The following is an 11,945-nucleotide window of genomic DNA, read 5'->3' on the forward strand; positions in this document are numbered from 1 at the left end:
TTTTTGGACTGTGGGAGGAAGCCGGAGTGCCCAGAGAGAACCCATGCATGCACAGGGAGAACATGCAAACTCCGTGCAGAATCGAACCCAGGACCTTCTTGCTGCAAGGCAACAGTGCTACCAACTGTGCCACTGTGCAGCCCATTTATATATATATGAATTTCTATAATTTTATAGACAAAACCTTTCTTTTAAAAAAATTTACAGAAAAGAATCCCAGTTTTTTATCAACATAAAAGTCAATAAAAAATTATTGACTTTTTAAGCAATACATTTTTAAAAATTAAAATAATGTTAAAACTTCTGAGATTTTTTTCTTGCAAATTTTAAAACTCAAAAATGTCCATTTTTTCTACATTTCTGAGAATAATCTCCAAATTTCGGAGTTTCTCGCACATTTTTAAGTTTTAAACTCAAAAACTCAAAAATTTCCATTTTTTTCTAGATAATAGATCATTTCTGAGATCAATCTTAAAATGTCTGTTTTTTGTCTCGCAAACTTTTGACTTTTCAAACAGAAATTTCCTCGTTTATTTTAGGAAATTTACTGCATTTTTTCTATCTACAGTGGCCCTAACATACACCGTTGTACCTTAACCCTTATTTTCTGACTAGTCTTTATGTATGATTAATAGTCAATTAGTGGTTTATTAGATAGAATCAATTAACTGTAATGTCGGCTTAGACGTAATTTCAGTGCTGTAGTTTGGCCGCCACCCAGCAGAGGGCGCCGCTGGTCATTCTTAAGTGGAGTCAGCGATACAGTATTAAAGATGGCGGAGCCATACCAGAACGGAAAAGAGAAACAGTCGACCGGAGTCCGATGTGGGATGAAAAATTCACATTTTGCGATTATGTTTAGAAATATAAATTCTTGACAAACTCCTTAAGTTTCACTTTAGTAGCGCTTCATTCAGCCGAGCTGCGTATGAACATCTCGGTCCCACACATTTCGTTCTTTTCGTATTTTTTGAAACTTAAGTAGCAACCATACTGCTTTGCATCAACATTTTTCTTCCTAAACTTTATTTTGAGTAAAGTCAAAGAACTTTTGTTACAGTTCGCTTTAATAATGTTTTAATCTGTTTTCTTAAGTTCTCCACCGAGTGTTGCTTTGAAAGCCGGTAATTATCCGTTCACCAGGGCCTCTTTTTGACACAACGTCCCATTAATAGAGCCCTCCAAAGACATCTGCCTGCATCTAAAATTGGCAGAAGGATCCATTCTTCCTCACCTCCACGGCGGAGGTGACGAGGGACAAAGTAGGCCAAGGACTCAGAAAGTAGGCTGAGAACCACAGAGGAGCTGGATCATCCGGGGAAAGAACAGGAAATGGGAAAGAATGTGGGCCAGCGCTGATCCTGGAAATTTAGACAGAGAGAAATCAAATTACACAGGAAAACCAGCGGGGAGAGACATCTTTAAGCTTTTTACCAATAATATGTTTATTTTCTTGCATTTAATGTTAGAGTTGGGCATTTTTACTACGCAGTACTTTTTACTTTTACTTGAGTAATTTTATTATGAAGTATTTCTTCTTTTGCTTGAGTAAAATTTATGGATTTACCCACTGAATGAAAAACAAACATGTTTTAACCAAAACTTCACCAGACACAGACACACCTGCAGTTTTTGTTAAAGTTTCCTAAGTTTTTTTATTGAAAGAAATTGGTTTGGACAATTTTTCTTTTGCCTGATTGTCATTTTTTGTTTAGTATAAATTGTCATTTTGGTCCTTAAAATATCCACATAATATAACTCGGTGATGTAATTTTAAATATTTTGATATTTCAGTACTTGAATTAACTTTTTACCAAATAATTTTTTACTCTTATTTGATTAGTAGTGCTACTTTTACTTGAGTACATTTTCTGGGTACTCTACGCACCTCCGATGTTAATTCAATTCAGCTCAGGTCAGTTTATATAAAACTGTCTGTATTATATACAAATTTAATTTAATCAACATCATATTCTTCATTTATTAAGCAACACATTTAAAAAAAATAATTTCAGGAATGTTTTGTACTCCAGAATATGTAAAAAATTGCAATTATTTGAGTTTTGGTACCCAATTTCTTTTTTATCTCAAGTAAGAATAGCACAACTTCAAGATATATTTTACTCAAGAAAAATTTTAAAGCAATCGCAATAAAAAATACTCAAAGAATAAAAAAGCTTTTTGGTAAAAAGGCGACTCAGGTACTCATCAAAACAGTCAATATTTAATCAGGTATTTAAAAAAATGTTTTTACAGTATTATTCTCAAATTTTGTCTATTTTCAAACCCATCATGAAAAACAAACACTTTAATTTTGAATATTTAAAATGATTTGTTTTGGTTGCACTGCCCCCATGTGGTTACAATCTGTTACTACACAATAATCAGAAAGACGCAATCATTTTGAAAACAGTCGCACAACCTTTATTTACAGTTACTTGCATGAAAAAACAAAACCATTAAAATCAACAAAAACAGAATAAACACATTTTGATGAGGTACAAGAGTTACACACTCATTCTATGGCAGGAAAACTCCAAACAAAACCAGGAGGTTCCCTTTAACCAAGAATGCTGCGGGAAGTTTATGACACATTTCACCTCAGTTAGGATTAAAAACAAAAAATGAGCGCTGTAGTGCCAAGAAGAGAAAAAAACAAACAGATTTCCATTCTTTAAAACATCCAAATGACCAATAAAGACAGAGAATCTTTATTTGGGGAAACAAAAAAATCCTGGACAGATTCAGGAGAATCTCAACCAACATGGGAATAGTCTGTTTTTTTTTTCTTTTTTACAAAAACTGAACTCATTTTGTTCAAATAGGGCTCAGAATGATGTAAACACACATTTTATTAGGTAGATCAGCTTGTTTACTGTTGAATTAAACCATTAACTACTAACTTTACTGCTAACAAAAAACACTCAGCTCAGGTTTCGTTTGGTTTTCTAACAGTCAAAACAACAAATTCAACTCCATAAATTAGAATACAATCGCACATTTATCAGTTTTAAAAAGTGAAACGGTGTAGTTTTAATTATTTCTTATATTTTATTTTAATAATTGTGTTGTACTTTCCTTTATTTTATATTTACTGTTCAGAAAATGTGTGCAGTTTGGTCATTTTAATGTTATTTTGTGTAACTATTGTTTGTTTTTAGCAGAACAGATGAAAAAATAGCCCTTTGGCCAATTCTAGTGCATTTACAGACATGTTAATGTGTACTGCCCGTGCCAAATAAATAAAAAAAATATATATATATGATTCATCCTTCAAGATTTATTCCTGCTTGTTTATTACATCAGAGCAATAAAAGAAGATTTTAATCTTTTAGTCTGTTATCAGAAATCCATCAAACAAGCTACTAAAGCTAACTGCTAAAGAAAACAATTGCTGTATTAACATATCAGTGGAAAGTTGAGTGGAAGGAAAAAATCCAACTTATACGTATTCGTGAGGGGATGAAGCATTGGAGTTTTTTTTGATGAATTACTGCGTAAAAACAAAAATAAATAGATTTGATGTAATATTTCAAGCGATAGTCACCAAACAATCTATACAAGTTCCACTTTTTAGAGCTGAAATAAATCAACGTTTCAATCATATTCTAATTTAAAGAGATGAAAATGTTTCTGGAATCAAAAAGAATTATTTTCTTCACTTTGACACAAGAGACATTTTCCCAACAATGCAAAAGGGAAAGAAAATAAAAAAATTGCATCTTTTCTGGTGAAAACCAACAGCCAAGTTGCCTCATTTAGATCCAATAAACAATAAAAAAAGTTTGGAAAACAAGTTCAGAAAAAGCCAGAAAAGAATCTTGATTCTAATCTCTTCTCCGTCTTTTGTTCTGGGATCAGATCTGCTGCTGATCCGTGGGAATAAACTGAAAAGCCTAAAATTAAAAATAAAAATTGAAAAGTCTAAACAAAATTCAGCTCTCCACTGACTTACGTGGCGCAGCAGGAAGTGGCTACTTCCGTTTCACAGCAGCAGCAGAATCCTCTTCCTTCAGGACAAACTTTTTCCTCAGAGCTTCAGAAATCAGCGTGGCGGAGTCTTCCTCTCTGAGCGACGTGCAACCGCGGCTGTACCTGGGAGACAACGCATCGTCAGCGCAGGCGGCGGCGGCGGCGCGGGAAAAAAACAGATTTTATTCATGCAAGACTCATTTTGATCCACCTGTGTACCAGATCTTATTGTAATTTTTTTTCATACCACGTCCAATTTTGATCTTTTTTTTTTCATACTAGATACAATTGCAATCAATTTCTTTTGATCCCAGATTTAAATCGGATCTTGTACAAAAAAAATTGATAGAATAAAATTTTTTGTACCAGATTTGATTTAATTATTTTCATCCCAATTACGGTTTTAATCAATTTTTTTTATACCTAATCAGATTTTAGATCCGTTTCTCATAAAAATCCGATTGATTTTTTTCGTACCAGATTAGATTTTAATTGATTTTCTTCCATCTAGGTTTGATTTTAATTAATTTTTTTCTGTTTTCTTTTTAAGAAATAAATTAGAAATGACAGAAAATATTTTTAAAACTTTTTTTAGTCTCTCCTGTTTGCCGTATGACGGAGTATCAGAGCCCTGCAATGAGAATTTTGGTTTAATTATGAGAAAACAGTCATAATATCAGAATAAAGACAATTTGACCAGAATAACATCTTAAAATTATGAGGAAAATGTGTTTTAATGAGAAGAAAAGGTTTGATAATGAATTCAGTAAATTTTCATGTTGGACTTCCTGCTCATTATTTTCTAATATTAAAGTTTTATTCTTGCGTTATCTCGCCTGTATCGGATCTGGTTTTATTCTGGAGAACAAACAGGAAGCTGCAGGTGAGCTCTGCGCGTTCCTCACCTGTCTTTGCTCATCTTCATCTTGTTCATGTCCTTCAGGATGTCCATGACGTCGGCGAAACTCGTCGACTTGGACAGCGACACCGTGTCTTCCTCCGCCTCCCTGAACTCCATGCTGGGCCGGTCCAGGTCGAAGGTCGCCGACGCCGTCATGGAAACCGGCGGCAGCGGGTCGGGCAGCAGCTCCGACACGACGGAGACCACGTCCTTCTCATCTTCCTCCACTGGCTCTTCGTCATCCTCCTCCTCTTCCTCCTCAGTGACGTCGCTGATGACGAAGGAAGCGGGAGCGGCGGCGGCCGGCTGGAAGGAGGCGGCCTCGAACGGCGCCATGGAGAACCCCATGCTGGTGTCGTCGGGGGAGAGAAGTTCAGGGGTCAGCGGGTTGGAGTCTGGAGGGAGAAGATCAGATCGCTCCGGTTGGTCACTTATTACTGATTAGAGGAACTTTAAAAAGATTTAAAAAAATGTCACATTTTTGTGTTTCTACTAAAAACGACACAAGTATAATTTTTGGACAATAAGTTTTAATGTTTTGTAGATCGGGTTAAAAGAACCTCTGGAATGCAACCAATCAGCAGGCGCTGCACCGTTACCTAGCAACCAAAGCAGAGCTCCAGCATGTTTGGTCAGATTATTTGGATTAAGTGACAGAGACTCTAAAAAACAGCTGAAAATATCTAGAACTGGGCAGAGTAAAATCTCATTATCTAATCAGGATTTTGTGCTAAAAATGTAAAACATAAACTGAGACTAAGCTGTTCTAGGAAGCATAAAAGGTCAAATTTAAACCTGGGAAAATAAGACCAATTTAAGCTAAACGTCATTTATGGACAAACATTACTTTTTTTAATGTAAAACTTGCATATTTTTACTCATGGTGGAACTCAATCACAATTTTTAATTAAGTTAATTGCAGGGTCTGTAACTAAGCAATCAAAGACTTTGCTGAAAAGTTGCTAAACCAATATTTGTACTAGAAATTAGACAAAAATACTTGGCAAGATTTTGTGTTTTTGCAGTGTACTTAAAACTGCATTTAATCATATTTTTAATCACATTTTTGAATTTATTGACATTTATTGGTGCTCTCATGGATCAAACCGAAGACTTCAGATCCGATTTCAAACTTTTTTTTGATCCAATCCAATTTTAATCTATCTTTTTGTACTAGATCCATAAATAAAAATAACATTTTAGATATCAGCTTATTTTTTATTTAAAGTCATTAATTGAAATTTATTGAGTAAACAAAATCTAAATTCTTATCCTGATATGAAGTTTTTGATGATAAATGATAAAAGCCCAGCAATAATTGTCATTTAGTGCAATTAGAGGAATTTTAATGAGTACAGGCTTTAAAAAATAATAGACAGAAACTGGAAGAAAGCAGGTAAACAAGCCGACAAATGAATGGAGACACGGATCTTTTTAGGACAAAACTGGGAATATGATACGGAAGTACAAACATTTTTCCTAAAACTTTTTTTTCTGGAACTGAAAACTAAGTAAAATTCTTCCATGAACCTTTTATACAAATCAACCAGAAAACTTTGAAGAGAAAACGTTTTAAATTATCTGTCATGTGATGTGCAGTTGCCACAGAACGGCGAGGATAATCTTCCATCGCGGACCTACAAACTGTTATGAGCCTCTAAAAACCGGCGCCGTGTCACCAAACGGCTTACAGGGAATCGGGGCGGCTGCCTGGGCAGCAGCACAGAGAGTCACATGAAGGCTCAGCTACAGGCAAGAAAAACTAACAAGAAGAAATGAGTTGTGAGCCTCTAAGCACCGAGTTATCAAGTTATCAGCTTCTAAAAACTGAGTTATCAGCTTCTAAAAACTGAGTTATCAGTCTCTGAACACCGAGATTATTTCATTTAACAAAAATGTTTTCTCAGCTTCAGTTTTTGTTATTTTTGCTAGTATTATTTAACTATAATAACTCTGTTCTGGAGTTACTGACCCGAGTCGCTGGCAACGATCTTGGCGATCTGCGCTCTGAGGCGGCTCAGCTCCTCCTGCAGCGCCGTGGTTCGGTTCAGCGCCGTCACGCCCGGCTTCCTCAGACCCTCCATCCGCTTCCCCTCCCGCCGGAAGTTCGGCACGGACGAGTTCCTGTGCAGAACGAGGAGCGGCGTGGGCCGCCACTCGTGTTTCAGGGGCCGCGAGTCGCTTCTGCAGAGAATGGTGGTCAGTTTTAAAAAGCAGCTGAAGACATGTTTGTTTTAATTTGTTTTATGTTCCACATACGCTGTTTTATCTTTCCTTCTGTTTTATTTGATGTTTTATTTTTTGTAAAGCACTTCATGGTTTAGCACCAATCAAATCAAAAAGGAAGCAAAGTTTATCACATAAAACCTCCAATTTAACGTATTTCAGTTGAACAAAGAAGTTCCAAAAAATGAACATTTGGTTGGCAAAAAGTTTGAGAGGTAGAGTTTAATTAAATATAACTTTACTGTCACAATATCAAGGTTCATAAACTTTCTCCACAGTAAAATTCAAACACTTTTCAACCATTTTCAAGATAAGTCTTCAAACTTTTCCATCACTGCACTTTGGAGATAAAAACAATACAAAATAATCAAAAAAAGAAAAAACAGTTTAACTTCACTGGTATATATAATTTATTACTGCTGTTAATGATGCTCATGATGGTATTCTACAGCAGGAATGAGGTAAACTAAAGTTTTACATTTTAAAATGTAAAACACTCACACTCTGCACACCTGACTGGTCTGAGAACAAAAACACAAATTTTACAACTTTAACATATAAAAAATAATCCAACTTGTACTTCAATTGCACAAATCAATAACTCATTTATCCATTATTATTAAATATTCAAAATTAAATTAAAAAAAAAGTTCTTGTTAAGTTTTCTCTCATTTAGCAAATATGAATAATTTTGGTACCTGACTTAACATAAGAAACATTTAGTCTGATTTCAGTACAAAAATGGAGAAGAAAAATGTGTATGTCTTTTTATTAAGTGTGTAAAAATATCTGGCTTCAACTGTAATGTTATTAATTTGGGTTTTTAATCAAACATTAAATTGTACTATATTGCAAAACTGTGCAGTTTGAATATTAATATATACTCTAAACTCTGAGTATAGAGTTTCAAGGACTCTATACAGAAATCAATCACTTTCTAAATCTTGAAAACTTCTAATTTTCAAGGATTTTGTACTTTTATGTACAAATCCTTGTACATAAACCAGGATTTGTTTAATCAGAACCAGATTTGGATTTCGGACCTGACTCTGGCGTACGTCTCCTCCTCGTCTGCAACGATCCAGGCGATGTCAGCCAAGGTCGGAACCGACGGGCCGTCGAGCGGACGGAGCGAGGGCAGACCGGGCAGCTCCTGGTGGAGCAAGACGCGCCATTTTTACTCATCCAGAAGTGGTTTTATTGGTTAAAAACAGCAAAACACAGATTCAATAAGCATCCCAATAATTAAGGACAATATTTTAGTTCTATTATAATAATAAAAAAAACAACAACTAAAAGAGGTTTTTAATTAATAAAAGAGGCTCTCACCTGATATTACGCAGAATATTTGGCATATATAACAGATGTGGGAATTGGAGTTAAATATCCTGATAGAGGATCCAGTATGGGGAAGAATTTGACCGGAAATTGAAAGTTAGGTATTTTTACACCCCCTCTTATCATTTCTAATTTGTAAAGGAACCATGGACTGCATGTAATTGGACAAAATGTGTAGAGATCAAAGACAATACGCACATATTCTGGGAATGCCCAGTTATCAAAACACATTGGAGAAATATTAAGGTGGAGTAGAAAAAACACACAGTGCAACTCAGGATGTGAAGCGTACCTGAAAACATGCCCTCTGTGGAGGCTTTAGAGGAAGAGTGGAGCCTATCCTTCTGACGACGCTGCGGGCGGCTCCGTGGGGCTTATTCTGCCAGATGGGAATCATTTCCTGCAGAATTAAAAATAAATAAAACCACTTCTGATCTCTCCTCATCGTGTATACCTGCTTTTTGCACAACTTTCCCACAGCGGCATAATCTTACTGTCTCCGTTTCCATGGTGACGGTGTGTCGGCCTCATTCGTCGCAAACCAAATCTTGGTGCAAGTATAGTCTGAAGAAGGAGCAGCTCAGTAAACTGATGTCATGTTGCCGCGAATGCTAATTCCTGGGATTAAACACAAAACTCGCTGAGGTCAAATTCAAACAAATAATTTAAAAAAAAAACTGTTACAAGTGTTTTCAGTTAAAATGATCTTTCCAATGTTTCATTAATCCATTGAAACTTTTCCCAAATGAGGCAATTTTAACTAATTACAGTATTTTTACAAAACAAAAAAAACTGCTTAAATGTGAAGTTTTATTTCAATGACCTTGGCATTAAAAAAATTAATAAAAACTATGCAAAATCTTTGTAACTAAACTAAAAACATTTATATATAGACGGTTAATGTTTGTATGACCTGCAGACTGAACATAGTAACGATATATTCTAACGTGAGTCGCTTTCGGTGATGCCAGAAAAAGATATTCACCAGAGAAAAGTGTTCGTTGCGATAAACATTTCAACCGTTGGTAGAAAGTACCAACAGCCCCGGCCGGGTGGCTAGGCTAGCATTAGGAACCCACAGTTAGCATTCACCGCACCGACACCGAGAACCCGGTTGACCTAAAGGGTTTCTTTACTCGGTAAACTAAACACTTCTGTCTAAAATTCATTCTAAATCAAGAGAACAACTTACGGGATATAAAAGCTGAATCGTGAGAGGCTAACGCACAACTGCCTCTGAGAGTAACCGCTTCTCCTCTGTTGACGTTTGTTAGGCCGGAAACCTGCGTCTCCCTGTCCTGTAATCTGATTGGCTGCACCAGAGAGGTCTGTGAGAATCTGTCCCCCTTGTGTCGGGAGCGCGCATTGCAGCCAGAGAGGCGGATCTGGCCATTTTCACGGCTCTTCTGATCGATTTATCGGTAAAACAACTCAGTTAATCATGTCAAGGTTGTAACATTCAGTTTAATCGGCAGCTGTTGTTTTAAAAAGAAGCAATAACAAAATTGTAAAATAAATAAATAAACGAGGTCTTTTTTACGCTGTTTTGTGTTGTTATTTTAAAGAGAATCGGTCTTTTTCCAACTTTTGTCACTTAAGTCTGACAAATAAAAGTAAGTCACCAAACACAGTTTTCCAACACGTTGTGTGTATTTATAATTTTTCATTGCTGCTGATAGCAGGGCACAAAAATTAAGACTTCCTGAAAAGATGAGAGTGTAGACTTTCTGGTAAATCCCGTTCTAATGAAAAAGATGACAGATTACTGGAGTAAGGAAATTTATAGTATACTACATGCTATCACACATAACATTTTTTGAGAATTTGGAAACAGTTGCTCTTTATTTCCCAAAGTTATGGGGAAAGGAGAGGAGAGAATGGATATTTCAGCTGCCTGAAATAATCCTTTACCCCTCCATAACATGGGAACAAATTAATTTTCCAGAAAATCTTTAACTGTTCTTAGTTTCCTCTTCATCAGCAACAAATCCTGTGGATTTGGTGACATTTGATTATTATTTGCCAAAGTTAAAGGAGGGGAACCAAATATTTGAGCCGCCTGATATAATCCGTTCCCACTCTATAACATGGGAACAAATGAATTTACCAGCAGGTCTTTAACTGTGCTTTGGAAACATTTGCTCTTCATTTCACAAAGGCAATGGGCCTTGGGATTTAAACTATCTTTCCATAGCTACCTTATATTAAAGTCCTGTAAGGATAAATATCAAACATATTTTTCAAAATGTAATTTATTAACCATTATACAACATACATAAAACAACACACCACAGCAAACTCAGAAGCCTAAGGCAAACACGCAAAGCACTAATAAGTTCTTTCAATTGGTTTTATTTTTTGCCCAATAGATGAAATTGTTGGGTTTATTTTGCCCCTGTTTTATTTATTTATTGCAGGCTGAGGTTGATGCTGCTGTCCAGCTGCTACTGAAGCTGAAGATGGACTACAAACAGATGACTGGTCAGGACTACAAAGTAGGATGTCCACCATCAGTGAACGATGCTGCTCCGAACAACGGCCCGGCAGCAGATGGAGCCGGTGAGGACGACACGGTGGATCCATGGACCGTTTCAACCACCAACGCCACGGGAGTCGATTATGACAAATTAATAGGTGAGAGTCCAGTTAGCTTTAAGTCTGAGGGGAGGGATAATCCATTATGGCGGATTGATAAACATTCTTTCTCTTATTTTATTTTTTTTAGTGAGGTTTGGCAGCAGTAAAATCGACCAGGAGCTGGTGGACAGAATAGAGAAGGTTTGTGGACAGAAGCCCCATCGCTTCCTACGAAGAGGAATTTTCTTCTCACACAGGTGTTTGTTCTTCCAACTAATTACTGACATATTAATCATATTAATACAAAACTTTTCACATTATAATTATGAACTTCAGTATGCTCTATTTTATTGCATAATTTTTCACATCTTTTGGAAATAAAAATGATTTCCAATTGTTTCCAGCTCCTTCACTGCAAAAACACAAAATCTCACCAAGTAGTTTTGGTTTAGTTTATTGTGCAAACATCTTAGTGCACTTAAGATAAGACACAACTAACTTATGAGTAACTTTTCAGAAAGATAAAGGAGCTTGTTTTAAATCAGTGATTCTTTAATATTGATGAAAAAATACTAGTTCCACTGGCAGATTATTTCACTTATGACTGGGGAAAATGTTTTGTTTTAAATATCATATTCTGTCAATGGAACTAATAATTCTTGAGCAATTTTAAGGAATATCTTGCTTAAAAGTTGCTCATTAGTCAGTTTTGTCTTATTTTAAGTGTACTAAGATATTTTCAGTAGAAACTGGACAAAAAAAATACTTGGTAAAATTTTGCCGTCAAAATTCAACTTTACTGAGCCCAAAGGGAAATGAAACGTTGTTGTAACTCATGTAGATTTGGTTAATGATAACATTACCCAAACCACAAATTTCAGTATTTACATTCAAACTAATCAAACTCAATTTCTCAGAAAATAATCCTAAA

At 35.7% G+C, this 11,945-nt stretch overlaps 1 protein-coding gene across 5 annotated transcripts; it reads right to left on the reverse strand.

Moving 5' to 3' along the window:
• Positions 1–487: 487 nt before the first annotated feature.
• mtfr1l (mitochondrial fission regulator 1 like) lies at positions 488–9,742 on the reverse strand. 5 transcript variants are annotated; one of them, XM_023352414.1, is made up of 8 exons: positions 9,630–9,740; positions 8,932–9,055; positions 8,730–8,837; positions 8,143–8,252; positions 6,846–7,057; positions 4,878–5,268; positions 3,956–4,095; positions 488–1,361 (listed from the first exon to the last, which is right to left on the reverse strand). In XM_023352414.1, exons 2-7 carry the CDS (start codon positions 8,944–8,946, stop codon positions 3,975–3,977), a joined length of 957 nt encoding a protein of 318 aa, XP_023208182.1. In that variant the 5' UTR covers positions 8,947–9,055; positions 9,630–9,740; the 3' UTR covers positions 488–1,361; positions 3,956–3,974. The 5 variants fall into 5 exon arrangements, with proteins under 5 accessions (XP_023208182.1, XP_023208183.1, XP_023208184.1 ...); XM_023352415.1 differs by lacking the exon at positions 488–1,361 and adding an exon at positions 2,407–3,887 and having other exon boundaries at positions 9,630–9,741; XM_023352416.1 differs by lacking the exon at positions 488–1,361 and having other exon boundaries at positions 2,407–4,095; positions 8,932–9,001.
• Between the last annotated feature and the right edge of the window lie 2,203 nt (positions 9,743–11,945).

The sequence above is a fragment of the Xiphophorus maculatus genome, chromosome 19 (genome assembly GCF_002775205.1).
Source record: "Xiphophorus maculatus strain JP 163 A chromosome 19, X_maculatus-5.0-male, whole genome shotgun sequence".
NCBI classification, from domain to species: domain Eukaryota; kingdom Metazoa; phylum Chordata; class Actinopteri; order Cyprinodontiformes; family Poeciliidae; genus Xiphophorus; species Xiphophorus maculatus.